This window comes from Echeneis naucrates, chromosome 8, assembly GCF_900963305.1.
Source record: "Echeneis naucrates chromosome 8, fEcheNa1.1, whole genome shotgun sequence".
NCBI lineage: Eukaryota > Metazoa > Chordata > Actinopteri > Carangiformes > Echeneidae > Echeneis > Echeneis naucrates.
This window is the reverse complement of record NC_042518.1, coordinates 13,555,715-13,578,782: the sequence shown is the minus strand read 5'-3', so window position 1 is coordinate 13,578,782 and position 23,068 is coordinate 13,555,715. Positions and strand designations below refer to the sequence as shown.

The following is a 23,068-nucleotide window of genomic DNA, read 5'->3' as shown; positions in this document are numbered from 1 at the left end:
CACCTGGCCTTTGTAGCTTTCTAGAGATGCATTACAAACCAAAGGTGCCATTGCAGAAAAAAAGACAAGTATAGTGTTGCATAGAAAGTTAAGATGACACTTATTCAAATTAAGCAATTTGTTATTCTTTAAGTGATATAATGTTAAACTAAATTAGTACAATTATTTTGTTGAGTTTATTCATTCTTTGATGTAAGTGTGCTTTACAGGCTGGATTTATTGATCTTTGTCTGAATCATTTGTCACATGATATAAATTGTATAGATAGTAAAATTGAAGGAGAAACCAGCATAAAGTGACTTAGTGAGAGGTTTACCATTTTTTTCAAGAGCAGCTTTGATTTCCCTGGAATTCATTTTCTCTGTGCAGGGGAGGAAAAAAACCTCCTTCCTCAAGAAATTTGTTCATTGGGTGTTTTGATTAATGGAGAGTGCTGTTTCCATGCAGGTCTAAAATGGCTGAAAGGTGTATAGTTTAGTTAAGATTTGGTGATTTGTATTTTCATTCTTCAAACTATGCTTACTCATGGATGGGGACATTTCCATCACTTTTCTCTACTACTATATATTTGTCTAATTTCTTACCTGTCTTCAAGTTCTTAATTCCTTTTAAGGACATTATATGGAAACATGTTTGTTAAATCTTGGCAATACATGTTGCATAATCAATTGTACAAACAATTTTTTGTCTTATGTTTACCATAATTTTGTTTCATGGAAAGGATTATTGTCCAAGTGATATGGATCATGTATCTGTTGTCTTTCATGGAGTAATAATGATTTTTAATTCTTCAAAATGTAACAAACCAAATAAATCGCAGTTACCAATCTGTATGGATTACTGATCAGTCCAATGGGATGCATCACTATGTGAGTCTCTTATCATGTCATTGGTTTAAAGCCATCAGATAACACTTGGTGCAGAGCTTTAGATGATATTTCAGCACACTGAGGCGTAATGAACTTCATTGTGACCAGTAGCCAGAATATACATATACATATAAACATATTGCTTGATGCGATTTGCAATGTGGTTATTCCGACATTTGCCAACACATAAAGCAACATGTACTCCCTTTCAAAATCATGAAAAAAAAAACCACAAAGGGTTTCATTGCATCCAAAATTCGAATTCAAATATCAGCTATGCAAACTGCTTGAACCTCACCTATAGAAAATTACCATGAAGAAAGAGATCAAAAGTCACACAACACTACAGCTCACTACTTTGATGAATGACACCTTGGTGACAGTTTACTAAAATTTGTGCGTACTGTCAGCGATTGTTTTGTTGATTGTATAATTTGCAACATATTGCATTTAATCAATTATTTAGAAATGGCAAGGAAAGCAAGCTATTGAGTTACATTTACAGTATTTACACAGAGGACTTCTAGAAGGTGGACTTTTTTTTTTTTTTTTAATTATGGATTAGCACTACTGTCATTTTAGATTATCACTTCATCTTCATTCAATCATTCATTCATAGGTCGCGGGGGGTGCTGGAAGCAATCCCAGCTCACATTGGGTGAGGGGCGGGGTCACACTGGACAGGTCACCAGTCCATCACAGGGCCAACACACAGAGACACACAGAGACCAGCAACCACTCACACTCACACTGAGACCTACAGACAATTTAGAGTCACTAGTTAACCCAAACATGATGTCTTTAGATGGTGGGAGTAAACCCACGCATGCAAACTCCACACAGAAAGGCCCCAGGCTGGGAACCGAACCCACAACCTTAAGAAGGTTGTCTTAATTATCTTTTACAACATGAAACAGGTTTATTTCTCCGGTGCATCATATAAAAGGAAATGAACTCGGTATGTATCCAGTTGATATAATAATAGTATTAGGTTATAATATAAAACATTGTTTTGAACGGATTGTAACCAAATACATGATAACCCGGAAGTACAATGTGCGCAAACTATTAGTGTCCGGGCTCACAGTCGACTCTGACCCCCGGCGTTGAGCAGGTCCCTGCCTCTGTCTGAAGACTGTTTCGACTCTTGGGTCTCTTTTCTCAGACGTAGGTTTGTTCGTGTCACTCCTTTGTGTTTTTGCTTCCACCTTACAAACCACCATTTTTATGAATTTGTGTTGTCTGCGGGGTGAGCTGAAGGTAAGGTCAACGCTTCCGAGCCCAACAGCTAGCCGGTTAGCGCGCTAAGCTAACAGGCTAGTCGTGAGATGTGTGACTTTGCGTTGAGCCAGCCATTTTCTGAAGACAAGGGGGCTCGGCAGCTCGACGTGTTGTATTTTTTTCTGTTCTTTGGTAGCATTGGTGATGTTAACAATCGGTGGAGACCAGAGGACAGTCTGTATGAACGTTAGCTAACAGACAGACAGTGACAGGCTGTCTGAGCTTAAACATTTGTAGCACACAGATTGAAACGCCAAAGCTTTTTTTTTTTTTTTTTGCTATTTCTAAAAGCAGATAGTGAATTATAATTTATCGACCAATTTATGACACTTCTAAAAAAACAGCTAAAGTTCCCTTTTGTGTGTCAATAAGTGGTCCTAGAGTCCAAGACATTATTCCATCTGTTTTGCGGCACGCCAGTCTGTTCTATATCTCAACTTCAAACTTCCTTTTAGTTACAATCATGGATGATCACATGAATTTTTGGCCCATCTCAACAGACTTGTATGTTAGATATACTCTATATGTATATATGCTGTGTCACCCTCCTCCGTTCCTTGAACACACACATCCTGCTTTTCTTTTCCCAGGTACCAGGGTGTCCCCCCTCTCCATGAGTGGTCCCTAATGGGCGGCTGGTCTCGTAGTGCCGTGCTGGAGCTGTACCGGGCGTTGCTCCGTGCAGGGCGTCACCTTCAGTACACCGACCGCAACTACTATCGCCGTGCCGTAGCTCGCGAGTTTCGCCGGTGCCAAGCCCTGACAGTACCTGAAGACAAGGAGGACGCACTGAAGAGGGGCCAGTTCTTCCTCAACAGCAGACTGGGTGGGCTTATGTAGGGCAAAGGGGTTGCAGGTCATCTGGAGGAGGATTATAGGTTGTCAGGAGGTGTATCTCCCAGGTGGGTTTATAAGAAGGAAGTTGCTCTGAATGTCAGCTGTGATACTTCAGGGCAGAAATGTTCTGTGTGAGGAATGGAAGATTACTTAGTTTAGTTGGATTCTATAAAATTCCAGTTAAAAAAAAAACCAAACCAAAAAAAAAAAAACAACTGTAGCATGCAGTTCCCAGACATATTAGTCTTTTACCTAAGAAGAACTTCTGTCATCTTCCTATTAGTCTCCTCCTCTCTGACTCTTTCCTTTTCTCCTTCTCAGTTGCAGGATGGCAGGGGTGAATGGAGACCGTAAAGGGAAGAAAGATGACAATGGGATTGGCACAGCCATTGATTTCATGCTTTCGAATGCTAAACTGGTGCTGGGGGTGGGAGGAGCAGCCATGCTTGGCATTGCAACACTAGCTGTCAAAAGAGTAAGTTGGAAGAAGTTAAAACATGTTACCCCTACTTCATGCTCCTGTGTGTAATGATGGAAATGCACTTACACAAGCATCAATACCAATATGCACAACATGCACACAATTGTTTTTTGTCTAGATGTATGACCGTGCTATAAGTGCTCCCACCAGTCCCACCAAGATGGAGCAGACGGGAAAGAGAAGCTGGGAGGAGCCAGCCTGGATGGGTTCGTCACCACGGGTACTGAACCATGACATGAAGTCCACAGTTAGCAGGTCACTACAGTCTTTGCCCACTTCCTCCCATGCTTTTGAACCAGGTAAGACATGACCATTAAACTGTTGACTTTGTTTAAAATGTCACAGTTTCCTGTTTTGTGGCTTAGACTCTTCAGTCAACTAAGATTTTTTTTTTTTTTTAATCTGTTGACAGACAGCCTAATTGGAAGATTATTGCTGTTCCTTTACAGTGGGTGTTAGCTTTCTCTTAGCACTGTTTAGTTACCCAGCTGTTCTGTATTAGTTTGATAGTGACGTAGTTGAGTCTTGCTTCTTTTAATATTGTATTAGGTACTTTATTTATTCATCGTAGAGTGTTTCAGCATCCAGTAGTTGAAGCAGGTGCTGCAGAATGTGATTAAAGGAATTTGTTTGCGTGTTTTATCATACATGTAGAATTTCCTTTGCAGATATTGCATGTGGGGATATTGATTTCAACCAAATTGAATCTTTATCAAATAATTGAAGTGCCTGCATTGTTTTTCCACAGTTCATGTGTTTTCATATATTGCACATTGCTGTATTGTGATTCTAATTAGTTGTGCAGCCTAATTTTAAAGTACACACCCATGACTCAGCGGCCTACCTTTTGCACATTTACCCACTGCACCTCCCTTGAAAGTTATTTGATATACAACAGGAAGGAAGGCCACAAAATTTTGCATATAACCGCTTAACTTTCATTTTATTCAATCACTTTAGACTGTCTGCGCAGGGCTGTGGGTCGAGCTGCTGTTGGAGGCAGTGGGACCACTCAATCTGACCTGCTGAGGGCCCGAATGCGTTTGTCCCTCCAGGAACATTTGTGGGAGTTCTATCAGAATAATGTGAACATCCCCGCTGAGGAGCAGGCTATGGCCAGGAGGGCTGCACTGGACATCTGTGCAGAGCTCAGAGTGTTTCTTCATGCCAAACTTCCTGACATGCCTCTCAGAGAGATGTATCTGAGTGGGAGTCTTTATGATGACTTGCAGGTAGGATATTTCATTTTATTGATGCTTTTAGACAAAAGAACTTGAATTTTAGCCTTTTCAAAAATAATAATGACATGAGAGTAAGTTGCTGTTGTTGTTTTTTTTTATTTTTTTCTTCCTTTCCCCTTTTTTGTACCACTTAGGTTGTTACAGCAGATCATGCTCAGCTCATGGTGCCCCTCATCTTAGAGAAGAACCTATGGTCATCAATCCCAGGGGAGGACACCATCATGAATGTCCCAGGTTTTTGTCTTGTCCGAAGGGAGAACTTGGAATATTTCCCACGGAAAAGCAGTTACTGGGACCGCTGCATGGTCGGAGGTTACCTCTCCCCTAAATCAGTCCTTGAGGTGTTTGACAAGCTTGTCGCTGGCTCCATCAACTGGCCAGCTATCGGGAGTGTCCTAGACTACGTCATCCGTCCCGTGGTTCCATCGGAAACACTGACCTTGGAGGTTCAGTATGAAACACACAGGAAGCTTTATGTCGACTTTCTACCATTACTTGTGATGGAAGATGGAACCTCTCTGATTGCTAAACCACATCGGCTTGCTGCTGAGCGCCACGAAAACCTGTGGCGGCAGAGCTTCCGTGTGGCTGAGACAGCACGGCTCAGGGCTCTGGATCAGGAGGATGGAGGCTGCAGATGCACCTGCCTGAAGGTGGCAAAGGCGGTGTGCAAGCTCAACCCTGCCCTTAGCCGGATCAATGCCAGCCAGCTCACAAACGCCATCTTGTTGCTGAGTGGTAAAGAGGGTGACTGGACCGAGGAAGCACTGGCTGATCGTTTTCTGCAGTTGCTACGAGAATTAGTGGGACACCTAGAGGCTGGAAGGCTTCCCTGTGCCCTCAGCCCTAAGGTTAATTTATTCTGTGAGCTGACGGACCAGGAAGTGGATGAGCTGGGCTACACCCTGTACTGTGCCCTCTCAGATCCTGAGGGACTGCTGAGAACTGCCATGGCACAGCCACCCCATCCCTGAGGACCGCAACACTACACAACGTGGCAGTGAAATGTCTATCGCTGTTTTTGTGGGCAGCGGTGACCTCAAGCCAAAATGAGGATCCTGGGATAAAATGCATCTGCATGGAATCATCCTTTCTCATTAAAAAGAAAACAAAACATGATCTCTCACTTTCTCTGCGGTCTTGCAAACATCTGTGATACACACAGTAGCAGTTACATTGTGTTGATCAGTTTCTGTAAAACTATGGTATGATCATCCACATATTTGGTTCTCAGAGCAAAGTGAAGGGTCATTGGATTCATGGCTCTCCATATTGCATTAAGGAAGCTAAGTGAGCATGCTGTGTAGGGCTCGATACACAAGTGAAGGGACTAAGCTCCGTGTGAGCAATCCACAGGAGAATGGATAATGACTTGAATGAGCCCTTTTCATTGGATGCATAGTTTTAGAAACACACGTGGAATGCTGATTAGGTTACCACATTGACTGTTTTTAAGATTGGTCGGTGATGGTGTGTATGCCAACCCAAAAGTTAATAAATTGTTGATCAACCATGACTCAGCATTCCTGAGTTATAGACAAGTAGCTTTTCATGCCTTTGTATCAGATAAACAGGTAAACTATTATACAATGCAAAATTTGTTTTTTGGAAAAAAAAACCCAATAGTGTTCACATTCAAGATGTATGCTTTACATGTTTCCAGTGATACTGTATGTGGAAGCAAACCTTAGACTGTGTCAGTAATGTCTGCAGTTTGCATGTTTGCTTTCTAATCCAAAAACCAAACGCGTGAATATGCACTGCCTGCTCTGACCACTCCTGTGTTGTGATATTCAACAAAGACAGACCATAGTTATTTTGACATGAGAAGGAAATGTTCTCATGTGACTCTGTCGCATACAGTCTCTTTTGTTTGTTGCTGCCTACAGTTCGTTTCTCCTCCAGTCTTGTTTTTTTTTTTTTTTTTGAGCGCACAGATTTGATTTGCTCTATTAACTCATTGTTGTGTTGCACAACTGTCACGAGTTATTTTGCTCTGGTAAACTGTTTTGAAGCAGGATGGCAGCAATGTTGGACGAAAAAGTTAGTTTGGCACACTAAGTGCTATTGTTGGATATCAGTCCAGGTCCTCTTTTGTGTAGATCATTACAATAGTAAAATATTGCTTGGGTTTGGTCTAGAGCTTTGTAGCACAGTATCAGAACAATAACCTACTGCTGTGAACATCATTGGAACTAACCTGCAGGTTGTTTTGTGAACTAGACTTGGTCTTAACTCCGGCTCCTGTCTTGAGTTCTGTTTTAGAGCATGGAGCCCGTTACCTTGGTAGCACTGTGTTTGTATTTGTGCGCCTGCCTGTGCACGTTTCAAGTCCACATTCATCCCTGATTAACTTGTAGGTACTGATCTGGCCCAATCTGTCTCAAGGATGTAGCCAGACGTGGATTAGTGTCATACAAGGAGATTGCATCACTAAGTTTGAAAGAGTAATGGCTGCCACTTGTAAGTGCTGCAACTACAACTCATGCTGCGGACCAACCATGTGACCTGTGGGGACTATCACTAGTTCCAGTCAGCTTCTGTCTGATCACAGGTGCTGATCTCTGTAGAATATGATCTGATCAGGGGGATCTATTCACAGATCATCAGTTGTGTAACAGCAGCCTTGATGGCCAAGGTTTCTGTTATTAGATTAGCCCGGTACGCAGTGCAGCTTCTTAAACTGAAACTGCACCGTTCCCCATACTGTCATTTCACTGACCCTGGGGAGACTAACTTCAATAAATTCCAGCCAGTCCAGTTGATTTTATTCAGGCTCTTCTCTAAATTAATCACAATGTTGTCCAAAATAATCACCTGGCTGCTGTTTGTTCTCACTTTTAGCCTTAGAATAAATTTGAAAAAATAAATAAAGAAAATGCAGTGACATAGAGCAGGTGTCCCCTCAATAACTGTCCCAGTTTGTGTCTCATACAAAGCTGAGCCACAATGGTTGTGTATATTTGTGTATACTGCATTCAGTTAAAATAATCATTCAGATAATAATGGAGAAACAGGTGAATATTTTTGTATTTATTGTACATTTGTAACCAAAAAGAGCTATTTATTTGCAATGATTCAGTGCTATATGTGAAGTATCAATTCTTGTACTTCATGAAGTGCTTTGTTCTGGATGTACAGATAAGGCCAAGCCACAGTAGATCTTGTGTGCATATTAAGCATTTTCCTTCACAGGCCTAATTTATGTTACAAACTGCTGATGTGAGGGGAATCACTGTGCCACACCTGTATTGTCATTGTAAACCGAAACCCAAAGTAGATCACTACCTCTACCTTGTGGAGTGCATCCTAGCCCTACACTGTGTTGCATGCTATGTATATTTCCCTGCAGTGTTTGTTTCCTTTTTATTTTTAAAGTTCAGCTCTGGAGTTGAACAAAGCAGCACTTTGTATACATCATTAAATGTTTCAAATTATGTTCTGTTTGGTCATGTTTGATTATTCAGTTTGACTTCTGATGCCACCCACCCAAAAAAAAAAAAAAAAAAAAAAAAAAAAAACAATTGGAACAATTCATTTTTATTTAAAGGTTTTGTTATAAAATTAACATAGGCATCTTAAAGCAGCCTTATATTTATTCAGTGTACAAAAGCAGCTTCAGCTTTATTTAGAAATCTAATGTGGAACTGGGAAGATGCAGCAGTTGCTGAGAGGAAAAAAAAAAACAAACAAAGACATTCAAAAGGTGTGCATTTTGTGCATTAAAGCATCCAAGTAACAAAGAGCACAAACATCAAAATGCATAGTTGACTGAATGTTGCCATATACCAGTGATCTTGTTAAAGCTCAAATCAAAAGAAACTTCACAGACAAGTCTAAGAAACTGAAGCAGTCCCTTTGTTCATCAGCATAACACCTGCACTGTGCTAAATATGTAGCAATGATTATTATTCTAAAAGTCATTCTTCATTCAATACCAGTTTTTCCATATAAACTTAATTTTTCAGAGTAGAACTGAGAAATCTGTGGTGAGCCTGACTTTTCAATGACATACCCAAAAAAAAAAAAAAAACCCTGACACTTGTGACCAATCTTTTAAAGTCAAATTACCACAAGGACCAGGCAGTGAACACTGAAAGCTGTGTCATAAGACACCATGTTCTGTCACTACTTGGCTGGGGCAAAGCCCACACGATCAGCATTCCTGTCAAACACAGTGTAGTACTTCCCAATAAATACATCTCCCAGGATCCACAGGGGCCCTGCAGGTGGTGGGATGTCCATGGCCATGAATCCAGACAGGCAGATTGACACACCCATTTGAGACTCCTGCAAGTAAAAGACAATTTTCATTTTCAGCAAAGGCACGTTCTAACTTTTGCAGAGACAATAGCACTATTTCAGCTCATCGGGATATACAAGACATCCTCAGGTTAGTAGAAATTGTGCTACCCTCAATTTACAATGATGCTCAGAAATGTCAATATAATCAAAGACCAGGACACTGCTGGTATCACAACATTTAACATAAATATGCTGACTTTAACACCCTGTGTGGGGCTTTGTGTTTAAGATATACCCATTTTAAAAAGCCCAAATAACCTGAAACAATAAGTGTATTTTCAGCAAATGTTCCTGAAATAAGGATAAGTAGTGTTTGTTCGGAGCATGTTTTTCGCTTTTATTATTATTCACTTTTGGTCATTTAGTGTGTCTAACACCAGGACAATGTATGGGGGGGTTGAATGGAACACAAATGCAGTACCCATTCATCATAAGAGACTGAGGCGTCATTTCTTAATGTGCCTTTACTTGTTGGAGACTTTGGCTATCCAAATAAGGACTTTCATGTGATCATTTGATAAGTCTTAAGTGAATGCAAATTGATTTAGTTAATTTCATGTAACACTGAATTTACCTTCATGATATAATCCTCTCCGGTCAAGTTCAACATCTTCCCTCCAATGTTGAAAGAGATTATGGGGAGAGAGGGAATCTTGTCACAGTTAATGAAGTACTAAGTGAAGGAAAGGAAATAGAGATGATCTGTCAAAACCAAGAAAAAACAAGCAACTGTGTGGCCTTGTATTTTCCCACTACCTCTCCCATCAGCAGTGGCAGAGCTCCAATGGCTTTCTGCAGTGCTCTGACTTCCTCTCGAGGACCAACAATCAACGACGTTCCCGTGTCAACAATAGCCTGGCAACCTGCTTTGCAAAGAGTCAACTGGTTGCCAACTGCAACTCTAGAGAGCAGGTATGAGCGGAAAAGAGATGGCATTAGTTCACTTTCTTCATGGGACAAGCTTCTATTAAGATGAACTGATGTCAAGACCAAAACAGAAAAACTAAGTCTGACTGAAAGACCAGAAAGTGAGTCCACACAAAATACACCTATAGCATCAGTGTCCTCATAACAGTAAAGCCACAAGACATTGTTTCTTACCCATCCATCTTAATCTGCCAATAAGCTTTGCGTGTGACATTAACATAATGCAGGTCTCCAGTGTAGTACTGTGAATCTGTTCCCCCCAACGTCAGCTCACCTCCTACTGCTGCTGTCGGATCTCTGAGAGACAGGGTGCACAAAAGTATAACTCACTTTGTCTAGAAGATTTAAAAAAAAAAAAAAAAAAAAAGAAAACTCCCAGAATTTAACTGGCTATGGTTTAATGTTATTGGAAAACAAAAAACAAAGCCAGAGTTATGAGTTAAACCAGATGGGGGGGGGCAGTGAACATAGAGCCGGCTGAACCTTAGATTGACTGTCAGAAACCAACCTGCTTATGTAGAAGGAGAAGATGTTCTGAGGCAGCAGCTTGGCAGCCATGGCTGTGTCAAACACTGGCCGGACATTAGCTACAGATATGGAGGGGTAGGCCATACCCAAGATCCCATCAAACCGTGCCACAGCAAATGCAATGCCAGGCTGCTTCACTGCTTCACCAAACTGTTGGCCCGGAACAGACAGACTTGCAACCTATAAGCAGAGGAAAAGGAAGAAGCGAAACATGTCAAGACCGATACCAACCCCCCCTCAAAAAAAAAAAAAAGGATTTTAATAAAATAATAGGAATGACATGACCACCAGCACAGAGGAATGCAGTCAAACACAGAGCTCTGTGAGAGAGCAGGAGGATGTGAATTTCTCAAACTCACAGAGACTGTGTCCCCGCTGATGAAGCCAGACAAGCTGCCTCTGCCATACTGGATGGAAAACTCTGTGCCATTCTTCACATATGTGCTTGACTTTTTTGAGTTGTAGCGATGATGAAGCCCTATTGAGAGAGGACAGGGGGTCACAATTAAAAAGCCGGGAGTTCAGAGACCTTGGAAAGAATGTTTGTGACAATACACCAATGAGGACATTTTCCAATCAAAAGAGACCACAAAAAACTAAGAACAATTCAGCCTTTTAAATGTCTCTGCTCCTTCAACAGTATTATCTTATATTACTCTAAGATCTAAATATGAACAATGAGCAGTCTAACAATGTCAAGAATCTGAGCCTTTACTTTTTTCCCCCTGTTCCTTTTGATTTGAATCTGTACCAAAGTCTGTGCCCTGATGATATTCATGGCAAGTTTTTTTTTTTTTTTTTTATTAAATGGAGCCCCGTGAACATGTTTGTATGTATACTACTGCTGAAGCAGCCCAAAGTTGTGATACTTAAGTTAAGTAATTAGTGTTTTGTTTTTTCTCAGAAACCAAATGTGTATGCAGAGTAGTTTCACATTGAATGAGTCAAATTAGAATTTCCACTTCCACAAAAAAAAAAAGCCAACCCACAGCAGGCCACGTCGAAGAAGGAGCAGTGAATGGAAGGGACCCATAGGTTGGATGATCCAGTGTCAAAGACCACAGTGAAGTTCTGTGGTGGCGTCCCAATGCTGATCATTCCATAGTACTGAGCCTGAGGAGGCAACCATTAGAAGAAGAAGAAGAAAATCATCCACTCAGTTCCCTGGCACTTAGGAGCAGGGGTGGAGATCAGGGGTTGTGTTTCCATGTTAGCCTGGGCCAAAGTCATTTACGCTGTGAGCTAGAATGGATGTAAACCCACAGTATCATGATCAAATATGATGCTACTCACTGCCAGTGCTGCTCGAATAGTGTCCAGTTTTTCTGTATTCTTTTCTTTAACATTACAACAAAGTGTAGGCCATAAACCCCCATCAGAGGGACGGGACAGTGTTTGACAGGGGACTGTATGAGTGGTGTGCTTACGTCCATGAAGTTGGTGAGCCGCTCCACAGGCAGGCCGGAGGAGGGGCCGCTGACCGGAGGGCCGCTGTCTGGGGCCCCGCTGCTTACAGCCAGCTCCCGGAGCTCCTTCAGCGTCATCCCGTTGTCGCTCATGAGGCGGCGCAGGCTCCGGGTTTTGTGGAGGGGAACCCTGGACACACAGTTTCACTAAACGTTTGTGCCTCCGGTTCCAGACTCATGAGCTACAACAGGTGGAGGCGGGATCACCTGAGGCTAGTTATAACGGCCGCCATCATAAAAAGGAAGTTAGCAGCAGCCCCATTCAACGATGCTGCACCGACAAAACAAGCTCATCACCCACACACTGCGTTTACCTGATAATGGCGACGCTTTGAGTTATCAGCAGCGCCCCGATGATGTGAAGCATCTCCAGCCGCGCCATGTCTGCCCCCGGTGGTAAATACACACAAACTGGCACCAACGCTGCTCCGTTTGTTTCACACTCAGAAAGCTCTTACAACTGAGGCGAGGGGAAAGTGCTTCGGCAATTTCCGCCTTTTCTCGTTTTTTTTTTCAGCTATGGGTTTCTGTGATTGGAGGAGAAACAATCAGAGGAGGGTTCTGATTGGCTGAGGAGGGTGCACTTGTTTGTCACGAGTTGTTGTGTGACTGAGTATGACAAACACAAACACAGAGAGGGCCCAGCTGGGGAAACAATGCCTAACACATACATCTAATCCTGCTGCATTTAGATTATAAACGTTATGAAGATGAGAAAGATGAGGCTTAGGTATCCTCCCACACATGCTCCTACACTTCCCACAATGCAACCTGACAGCATCTCAGGCCAGAGGTTGTGGCTGTTTTGCAGTGTTACTCTGGAGGGAGGGCAGTTAGAGCAGTCAAGTCAAGTGACATTTATAACTGTGGCTAACTGGGGAAGTTGACTTGAAGGCCATGGGGATTTACCACTCAGCAGGACGTGTCCAACAAAAACTGTGGCTCATACTCAACCTACTTCTGCTATTTCAAATTCAACTTGTTTTTTCTAATTTACAATATGAAAATGTAAAGGAAAAATGACTGCTTCTAACCCCAGTACAAAATAAGCCCAATGGCAGGGTCATTATTATTATAATTATTATTGTTGCTGTGGTTGTTATTACTTTAGAAAGTTAATCTCCCTTTGATGATTATAAAATCAAAAACTGAAAATATATTTAATTTGTGTAATTATTAATGAAAGCAAAGTGGAAAAAGCCCAATGTTCCTTTAATGAGAAGTGGTTTTTCATATTGTTTCGTTATGCAACAACAAGCTGTGAAATGTTGTTTTCACAAAGACCATTCGTATTGCTTATGTCTGGCTCCTACTTTCATTATGTATTTATCAGGTCGAAATGAGAAAGGTATCAACCTTCTGGCCTGACTATTGATTAAAAAATCTTGACTCCAAACAATGAAAACCCTCCCAAATAACTTTGACGTCATAAGAAGAGTTTCAAATTGTGTGTTAGCAGCTTGATATGTGATCATAGGAGAGACACTGACTAGACCTGTTGAGCAAGTTTTAGATAACATCCTCAATGCAGAAAACAAACACACTTACATGCATACAAAAGTACACACCCTCCATCATCATCACTTGGACTGCAGGCTATTGACAATAAAAAAATCTGTGAAAGGTTACCATTAAATCCTTTATTTTAAGAGTTGTGATTTGGATGAGATTAGAGTTAGTTTAGTGTTTAGTGTTTTATTTGTATTTGATATCAGTAGTGGAAATCTGAATCTCCACGAGTTAGATGTCCAAACCCTTGCTCTCTCTGTTGATGACATGGTTTTGTGTGTGTGTATGTTTCATAAGTGTTCTCAAGTGTTGGCATGCTTGTATTTGTATGTATATTTTAAGGCTGTGCAAAAAGTGTATCCAACCATTGACTTTTTTTTCTCTGTTATGACGCTGCAGGGAACTCCCTCCCTTTTTGACTGATTTAAACAGGATGAGAGAGAATCGGACATTGAGAAAGCGAAAAAGAGGTGGAGCAGACATTCATGCTACCTGGTGTGTGACAGGAGTTCAGGTATGTAAAGGCATGGGAAGAACATTGAGTCACTTCTTGTATCAGAGCTACAGTCAAGGATAAAATGAATAGAGAGGGCAGCTTCTAGACTGGAGCATGATGGTAAGAAATCCCTCTTTCTGTTCTGTATACAGATAGTCAAATGTGTATTTGTTAATATAAGCTCTTAACTTACAGTCACATTCCTAGTTTTGTCTAATTCTCTTTGGCTCCTCTTTCTTCCACCATTTACATTCACAGTAGTTTAAATGTATGGAAGGAATATTGTTGGAAATTGGATGTAAAATCTGACGCTCTTTACATTATTAAGTTAAGCAATCACGTGATCAATAGGTGTTTGACTAAAGTGGCCAATCATGATTTAAAATAGCAGAAAACTTACACAGCAAGAGCTCCATCACCCAGCAACAAGACACAATAGTGATTTGATTAGCTAAACTCTGTGGCACATAGTGGTTTTATGATAAGAAGACAGTTGCACTAAACTAACCAGATCACATAAGAAATTTTGTTTTAACAATTTTCATTTAAAGAAATGCATGATATTATCATTAATAACTTCATGATTAAGTTCCCACTGTGTTTTGACTAGCTACATTATACTGCAAGAAATACAAAATGACATTAGTGTCCTGCTAAAATTAAGACCACTTCTGGATTACTAATTGGCCAAGTGAAAGCTCTGTATTCAATCTGAGTTAACTGACCAGGGGTCGTTCCGTTCAATCAAAATTTGGGAACCTCTAAATCTCCAAAACTACCACGATGGAGTGGGTTCTGCTTGAATTGCTGTTATTGAGGGTCTTTTTTGAAGGATGGTGTCAAACAATTGTTTCATATCTGTCATTACTGTCAGTATTTTCAGTTTTGTGCTTAATCTGAACATGACAGTTGAAACTGTTGATCAACACAAACACAAAAACACAGAATTTCAGGGCACTTGTGGTAATTATTTCATCAGATATGTTTGATTTGATTTGAACTGTAGTCGTTTTCTGGCAGATCGCCACTGCAGTTGTGTTTCTGGGTTACAGGAACTTTAAAAAAATATCTATTTTCCTGTAAAAGATTTCCGTTTTCCTGCTTAGATTTCCTTGTATCATATTTTAAAACTGAAAGAGCTCAGTTTGTCATGACTAAAACCCATAGCCAACCAAACCTGCCAGGACAGACTACATGGCCACCATCAGCAACTCTTATGACATCCCAAAGCCAGCCCCCAATGTGGTGAAGGTAAATACACATTGCAGATAATCAGTTAATTTCTTGTGCATTATTACGAAGTTTGATTCACAGCCTATATTTCTGTCAGCCTACCATCACATATATAAACCAGCCAGAGACTCCAGTCAAGCCTGTACCTCGTCCCAGGTTGAAACTACAACCAAGAGTCCAGAATGACACCAACAACATAATTGACTCTGGAGACAAGATTAACAATGAAACCAATGCAGTGAGTTGAGCAGCTGATTAATTTAATAAATAAATGAATGACAACCTTTATCAGTTTTCATATAATATATATTTTTTTGTCATCAGAGTTCCAAACAACCTGCACATCCAACAGAATATGTGAGGCTTTATCCTGTTCGTGCCCCTCCAAAACCTCCAAATGGTTCGACCCCCCATAAACACAGACTAGCTGTCAACGAAGGAACTCAACATATGAATTCAAATACAGAGCCCACTGTGAAGGTATACAATACTACAATACAAAGGCCTAATTCAAAGGCTGCTGGACGTTTGTGAATATTATTATCCATCCAATTATCTGTTATGGTGGAGTCGTTGGTCTGTGGGAGGAAGCAGGAGTACCCTGAGAGAACTCATGAATAGGGAGACCATACCAACTCAGGTCCCAGGTCCAGGGTTCAAACCCATAACCTTCTTGCTGTGAAGGGACAGATCGCCCAGTATTATGATTAATACTTTTAATACGTATTCATATGAAATAATATAAGTATATACTTATTTTCTTATTTTTATTACAACAGTGTGTGCTGTGATTATTATACTGATTGTTTTGGTTGGCATCATATTGTGCTGTGGGAGAACCTACCTTTAACTCTCCTTCTGCTGTAGCCGCCAGCTGTCAGTCCTGGGGATGTTCTGAGGCCTCCTCGCCCTGAACGCCCCCCTTCTCTGTCCATCTATTATGATGGATCACAGCCTACAGTGGGGATTCAATCCAGGGTAAGGGCTTGATACATATCAGACGTCAGATTTGTGGAGACAGGGGTTTGACATAATTTCAAAGCCTTATACGCATTGAGGACTGAATAATCAATATCACTTTGTTTTATCTCACTTGTTGGATAGAACTGTACAGAGAAGTCTAAACTATTTCCTTCACTATTTTCTTCTTTATTCTTTCACTATTTATATTCCATGTATGTGTGTGTGTGTGTGTGTGTGTGTTTTCTTTCTTTATGTCTCATTGTTTTTTGTGTGACTGATGCATTTATGTGAGTAACAGACTGTTGAATTTCCTTCTGGATAGCTAAAGTATATATCTATCTATCATCCATCAAACCACCATTAGCTAGTTATTGATACTGAATTTCTGTATTGGGAAAGTATATTTATTATTTTATTTGGGACTTACTCAGCAATCAACAACATGCAAGCTCAGAATTTTTTTTTTAATGTTGCCGTACATTCAGTGTTTTGGTTATACTTGACTGCATGTGAATGCCTGTGACTTTCAGGCCATGGACAGTACAAGCAGACCTGTAGTTCCACCTCGACTTACGCAGTCCTCCCTCCCTCGCTCTGTGTTTGAAACCTCGCCCCACCAGGTATGAACTGACATGTACATGTGATAAACTGTACTAAGACAGGTACCTGTCAACATGGAAACAAAAGGTGCAGAAATGCATGCATTTTTCATGTTGTCATGGAAGATCTGATACAAAAGAGTTAAACTTTTTTGTCCTGTCTTAAAACAGCTTTGTTAGTGTGCAAAGCAGAATTTGGCAAGACCTGTTCAATAATGACTAAGGCCTGATGAAAAATGAGCTCCTGTATGACCATGGGGAGAGTTAGCTTCTTGTACTGTTGAGTGAGTCAGCAGAAAAGACAGCAAGGAAATCTGATGCTTGAGTGATCTGATTATTTACTTGATAAATTGTTCCACTTCTGTCCGGGAAAAAGACAGCAGATTCTCCTCCACATCATTTCCTTGAGAGACTTTAATTAACTTTGTTCCCACTTTTCACTGAGCAAGCATCCTAATTTAGATGTTAGGAAGAATATATACGTACATACTGTGGATGGAAAAAGGAGAAAGTGAGTGTTCTACCACTGAGATGGTTAGGATATTTAAAATCACCAAATTGATGTGAAAGGAAACAACATATGTTTCTTCCAGGGCAACATTTCCTTCTTTTTTTTTCAATCTCCACAAAAAAAGTCAGTAAGAGTTACTCTCTGGCCATCACGTCTGTCTGCAGCGAACTGAATCATATCAAACCACAAGCCAAGCCACTGACTTAAATAACTAATGATATAATTTGCAGAAATATGACAGTATTTGAAATTTACAGATTTGTGAAATTTCCCAAGTTCACAAGCTTGTTTCAATGTGCATTACTATTAATATATAAAATGTTATTAAAATTCTAAAATCCTCAACAGATCAGACCGCCACCTCCTCCATTCAACCCGCCGCCACCACCTTCAACAGGGACACCATCAGAGGCAGTGTACAGTGAGATTGAGACTCATCCCTACCTGGATGTCCTTCCCGAGGATGAAAATAAGATAGTGAGATAAACACGGACACTGAAACAAACACCTATATGCTCCAAAACTGCATAGACAACAAAACAATAGTATATGTTAAAAATATGTTCCAAAAATACCAATAATGTTTCCGTTTGTTCTCCATTACACATTGCCAGACACAGGTGAGGAAAATACCTCACTCTGGACTTTGCTACCAGAGTGGTTGCTTCTCTTCATGCAACCAGACTCCCGAAAACGAAGATGTAAGTTGTTTCTTCTATTAGATAGTTTAGTTGTGCTAAAGATAGATTTTTTCTACACTGTTGAATTAACTACATTTGAAGTGGGATGTTGCTCCTTTCACAGAAAACATTTCTAAAATTACATAATTTCATAATTTAATCAAAATTACAACATTTCTAAGTTACATATCAGTATTTTGTTCGGATTATTTCAGTCATATAAAGTTATTTTTGATAAGAAAATCATTGTTTTTTTGTTTGTTTTTTTCAGGATCTCTGTGCGATGTTGAGGTGGTTGACAAGAGTGACAAGTATGCACAAATTTGTCTCCTAGATAAGTAGGGTCTCATTGTAAATTGCAGCGAAAAATTACTGTGCACGGGTTTTAACTTCACGGCATCTGTGATAAGAGCATTATCAATGTCTAGCCTGTGTAATTTATCATGTGTGATGACTCTGACAGAATCCCAGCAGATGACTCCATCACTGTATGGCTTCAGTATAGAAGAAGAGATCAGGTAACTATCACAAGGTTTCTCTCACCTGAACTAGTAATGTGTCTTTAAACTCATGTTGTAATATTTCTAGTAATGAACATCTTTTCTGAGGTACAATGTGAAATACCTACACTTTGCTGGTGAACAGGTGGCCATTTGCATGTGACAATAGACGTTCATGAGCTACAAGTCCATAAACTGGATGAAGGAAACAGATGCTTGTAAACCCTGTTCTGTCTTTATTGCAGACAATTTAATCAAAGAGCCACGAATGTTAGCAAAGCCTTGTTTCTCTACAATGTTCTCATGAAGAAGCGCAGTGAAAGTCTGCGGAAAGCCATCACAGAGTTCAACTCCATCTCAGACTGCCTGGACAAGTTGCAGAAGACGACCAAAACCATGGGCATCGCTGGAAGCACTACAGGTGCTGTGGGAGGGGTGACTGCAGTGGTGGGCATTGCTTTGGCTCCAGTAACCATGGGTGCCTCGCTGATTGCTACAGCTGTTGGTGCTGGCATGGTGGCATCTGCTACCGGCATGGGTGCACACAGTATCAAGGCCAACAAGAAGATTGTGAACAGGATGACAGTTGAGAAACTGGTGTACGATTACAAGTCAAATGTTGCTGACCTGGATCATTGTCTGGATTTTATCTTGTCTGGGATGAATGAACTGCGACGACATGACATTCCGAGGCTACAGAGGGCAGGAGCCCAGCCTGACGCACTGAAGATAGCTCATCTGTCCCACGCTGTGTTTAGGAGTAACATGAACAACAAAAACAGGACTTCTGTTGCACAGACTGGTGGCGTGTCATCCGAGAGACTACTGCTGTCCTTTGTTAAGGAACTAGATCTGTATTTTACAGAAAAAGATGATCAGAAGCTGAAGAAATCGAACAAAAGCAGGTTTTCGGGCCGGGTTCGCCTACTGGCGGAAAATCTGCAGGAGGAACTAGGACACCTGAATCATATGTGGGAAATGTTTAGTTGAGCTTAAGAACTCATTGTATGTGTGTTTTTGTGTGTGTATGTGTGTGTCTGTGAGAGAGAGAGAAAGAGAGTGTGCGTGTCAATGTGTATGCATATATACTGTAGAATATTTACATTATTGTAAATAATGACTGATTTGCCACATGTATTTTAATTTATAGAAACAATTTATACTTGTAAAACTTTGTGTGTGATTTATTAAAGCCCCCCCGAGCCTGGTTCAGGAGGTTTCTGCCTCTGAAGGGAAGTTTTTCCTTGCCACTGTCACCAAGTGCTTGCTCATCGGGGGATTGGTTAGGTCTCTTTAGATAATTTTATAAAGAGTTTGATCTAGACCTGTTGACCTGTTCTATGTATAAAGTGCATTGATGTAACTTTGTTATGATTTGATGCTATGCAAATAAAACTGATTTGATTTGGAAGAATTGGTAGAAATCATTCGTATATATACACATATATAGCTGATTTAATCAACCATGTAATGTAATTTTGAAAAGTTTAGTCCCCTTTAGAGAGAACAGTAGAAAGGAATGTGAAGATCAAAAACAGGCGGAGTGATAATGTGCGCCCCGCGGAAGGTTACCGCCTGTCCTGGCCCTAACTTTATATTTGCACCACGCCTCAGCCTGCGCCATTTTTCTTTCTGAGGGACAACAAACGGAGAAGAAGCATTGTCGGACATCGAATTATTGGCCGAAATGGCAGTGTAAAGTGTGCAGCGACCCAGCAGCAGCCAACAAAACAGTGCATCCAGCCAGTGCACTGAGTTACTTCTCATTCAGCAAAATGTCGTAAGTATTATTTTCATGTGGTTTGGTCGACAGATGTCCGGTCTGTAGCGGCCACAGCACTAATGACAGGAAGCTTTTCTGTTCATTTGACGGTTTAACATTTACGACTTCCTCGACGTAAACCAGCTTGTCGAGTCGTCTGCTTCAATGTCCTTTATTATTGTTGAATGAAAGCAAAATTCAACAACTTTTATAGGACTGGGATGACGTAACACACACATGAACATAGAACATTAGATTTAGGACCATTGGCTCAGATGGTCCGGTTATATTGTATCGACATTGAAGCCGCAGACAGATGTTAACATTTGCATCACACTTAAGTGAAATGATGGCGTCTGATTTGGAGCTCCGACGTGGCACTGGTGGAAAACAGCTAATTTCCTTCTTGTGTCAAAATGGCGGAGTGAGAACAAAAGCGGTCCTGTTCATGGTGAGGAGTGGGCGGGCTCTGTGACCTATTTACAGATAAGCTGACGTCAGAGCCACAAGACTGACGGGAAAGAAACACGTGACGTGTAGCATTTACACTGCAGGGATGGGGGCAGTGTTGCAAACAGTTTTTGTGTGTATCATGCTGAAAGATTAACAGATTTTGTCAATCAAAACAAGTCTAAAATTGGATTAAGTGATAGTATCTCCTACACTATCAGGGTTTATATACTCATCACAAATGTCTCATTTCTTTTCCCCTCGACATCAGGTCCTACGTGGAAACTCTCAGCACTGCTGCATTCGACAGCATAAACGAATTCGACGCTCTCCTAGCATCGTCACGCACTCCTTTTGTGACCAACAACAGCCACTATGACCATGATGATGACAAACTCACAGTTTGGCCTGGAAGACATGGAGGCCCTTCTCTGGGGGCCTTCCTCTCCCATGGCTGACGCCGTGGGCTCCCTGTTCTTTAACCCTGACCAAGAAGAGCACCCGGAAGGAGGAGGGCCCTCACAGGAGGGTGACACTTCACCTGTGTCACCCCTCACCTCTTCATCACTGTCTTCTTCCTCCTCTCCTCCTCCCTTTTACTCTCCTCCTCCCTCACCACCGGCTGTCCTCCTCCATGGGGACAAAGCCGGGAATGAGTCTGGCCTGCTCTCCGTCCCCTTGTTGGGCCACCCTGATCAGCTGAGATGTAGCCAGACAGTCTCAGATGACAGGAAAGGTAACGATTGTGAAGCACAGAAATGTTACACAAAGGTTGAAAACATGCTTGACATGTAAAATACATTTAGATCACCAACTTTTAAGTGGAAATCTTTCAACTGAATAACAAAGCTGTCCGTTTGCTTCTGCAGAGGAAATGTTTTGTGACCTGGACTGGATGGCTGAGAAGATGGATCTGAGCGAGTTTGACCTGGAGTCTCTGATTGGCTCATGCAGTCCCCCTGAAGAGTCCGCCAGCTCTACAGAAGACCTCCTGGCCTCCCTAGATTGTCAGATGGAGCTTGCCTCTTTCCCAACGCCAACACTTGTAACTCCTACACCGTCAGGTCTTCCCTCTGCTTCTCTTCAGAGCACACCTCCCTCTCCCTCTGCCGCTGTTGTATGTAGCGAAGATGCTTCAATTATTACAGTGGATGACACTGAATCCCACATTGATGGGCAGGGTGTTCCTTCCCCTCCACCATGTGTCCCAGAGCCACAAGAGGAGCTTGAAATAAAATCTGAACCTGCTTCTCCAGACCCATCACCCCCCTTGTTTGAATCTCCCTCTTCTCCAGTCTACACCCTGGACTTAGGCAGCGAGGTTGATGTCTCAGAGAGTGAGGTGAAGCCAGTGTTAGCTACTGTGGGCTCTCAGGTCCCAAGGATTGTACTTTCCCTGTCACCAACACGCATTGTCCTAGTGCTGGCACCTAAAAATGAAGTTGGGATCACCACCACTACTGTGGCCACCACATCAGACGTCATTCACACTTCCCCTCCTGCTGCCCCTCCACAAAGGTCCTCTAGAAGTAGACCATATCCTGATCTTAAATACAAAGCTAGCCCACCCTCTCCTAGTGCAGAAAGTGTTAAAGTCAAGTCCATGCGAGGTTCAGGTGTTGAAGAAAAAGTGACTTTGAAGGCACCAAAGGACAAGAAACTAAAGAAGATGGAGCAGAATAAGACAGCAGCCACACGCTACAGGCAGAAAAAGAGGGCTGAGCAAGATGCTCTCACTGCAGAACATACACTGCTGGAGAGGAGAAATATGGAGCTGGTGGAAAAGGCTGAGTCCCTGGCCAGGGAGATCGAATACCTCAAAGAGCTGATGGAGGAGGTCCGCCTGGCCAGGATCAATAAAGGCCTTAGTGCTGACCCCTAGTGGTTAGGGAAACACATAACAGATAGTGTGAGCTGTAAACAGTAGGCTGTCAGAAAGGTGGGCGTGGCAGATTTTATTTTTTTTCCAAACGTGTCAGTATAGCTTGTGTACTGTCGTCATAGCATGTCTTTGACGCACAATAAATCCAAAAAAACATCTGTATGTCAGAATATGTCATTTTAACCTTTTGATCAATGGTATTAAATATTAGTTTTTCATGTAAAGAGTAGTTCTATGGAAACATTTTCCATTCAGTATATCCACATGTGTGCTTGCAATATTTTCCTATATCTGGACCTTAGTAACCTGCAAGTAAGTCTTTTTAAAGTTTTGAAATGTGTATATTATAGTATATCCAGACTACCTGTATTATCAATCTCTTAATAAAGAGTCTTAAACCTATTTTCTCTAATTTGTTGTGGTTATTTGTCAGACCTAATGTCAGGAGAGAGTTGGATCATGTATTCTCTGAAATGGCTGTTTAAATCATTATAACATCATTAAACTGGAGATCAGAGTGTGAACACACACCTACTTTCAAAATCAAA

General features: G+C 41.3%; 4 protein-coding genes across 6 annotated transcripts; 3 read left to right on the top strand and 1 right to left on the bottom strand.

Annotated features, from left to right (window-relative positions):
* Positions 1 to 2,912: 2,912 nt before the first annotated feature.
* mief1 (mitochondrial elongation factor 1) lies at positions 2,913 to 8,146 on the top strand. The gene is made up of 5 exons (XM_029507605.1): positions 2,913 to 3,052; positions 3,309 to 3,462; positions 3,587 to 3,767; positions 4,429 to 4,700; positions 4,844 to 8,146. The coding sequence occupies exons 2-5, from the start codon at positions 3,316 to 3,318 to the stop codon at positions 5,681 to 5,683; spliced, it is 1,440 nt and encodes a 479-aa protein (XP_029363465.1). The 5' UTR covers positions 2,913 to 3,052; positions 3,309 to 3,315; the 3' UTR covers positions 5,684 to 8,146.
* A 691-nt stretch (positions 8,147 to 8,837) lies between these two features.
* napsa (napsin A aspartic peptidase) lies at positions 8,838 to 12,410 on the bottom strand. Its single transcript, XM_029507606.1, has 9 exons — positions 12,250 to 12,410; positions 11,897 to 12,065; positions 11,459 to 11,582; positions 10,829 to 10,947; positions 10,450 to 10,649; positions 10,116 to 10,238; positions 9,771 to 9,915; positions 9,589 to 9,687; positions 8,838 to 8,999 (listed from the first exon to the last, which is right to left on the bottom strand). The coding sequence occupies exons 1-9, from the start codon at positions 12,315 to 12,317 to the stop codon at positions 8,838 to 8,840; spliced, it is 1,209 nt and encodes a 402-aa protein (XP_029363466.1). The 5' UTR covers positions 12,318 to 12,410.
* A 1,516-nt stretch (positions 12,411 to 13,926) lies between these two features.
* LOC115046994 (pollen-specific leucine-rich repeat extensin-like protein 2) lies at positions 13,927 to 19,833 on the top strand. 2 transcript variants are annotated; one of them, XM_029507603.1, is made up of 11 exons: positions 13,927 to 14,060; positions 15,108 to 15,191; positions 15,271 to 15,411; positions 15,498 to 15,653; positions 16,041 to 16,151; positions 16,667 to 16,756; positions 17,595 to 17,723; positions 17,861 to 17,947; positions 18,198 to 18,237; positions 18,390 to 18,444; positions 18,672 to 19,833. In XM_029507603.1, the coding sequence occupies exons 1-11, from the start codon at positions 14,055 to 14,057 to the stop codon at positions 19,414 to 19,416; spliced, it is 1,644 nt and encodes a 547-aa protein (XP_029363463.1). In that variant the 5' UTR covers positions 13,927 to 14,054; the 3' UTR covers positions 19,417 to 19,833. The 2 variants fall into 2 exon arrangements, with proteins under 2 accessions (XP_029363463.1, XP_029363464.1); XM_029507604.1 differs by having other exon boundaries at positions 14,009 to 14,060; positions 15,047 to 15,191.
* A 220-nt stretch (positions 19,834 to 20,053) lies between these two features.
* Positions 20,054 to 22,922, top strand: atf4b (activating transcription factor 4b). 2 transcript variants are annotated; one of them, XM_029508482.1, is made up of 4 exons: positions 20,054 to 20,206; positions 20,910 to 21,374; positions 21,508 to 21,683; positions 21,726 to 22,922. In XM_029508482.1, exons 2-4 carry the CDS (start codon positions 21,014 to 21,016, stop codon positions 22,518 to 22,520), a joined length of 1,332 nt encoding a protein of 443 aa, XP_029364342.1. In that variant the 5' UTR covers positions 20,054 to 20,206; positions 20,910 to 21,013; the 3' UTR covers positions 22,521 to 22,922. The 2 variants fall into 2 exon arrangements, with proteins under 2 accessions (XP_029364342.1, XP_029364341.1); XM_029508481.1 differs by having other exon boundaries at positions 21,508 to 22,922.
* The last annotated feature ends 146 nt before the right edge of the window (positions 22,923 to 23,068 follow it).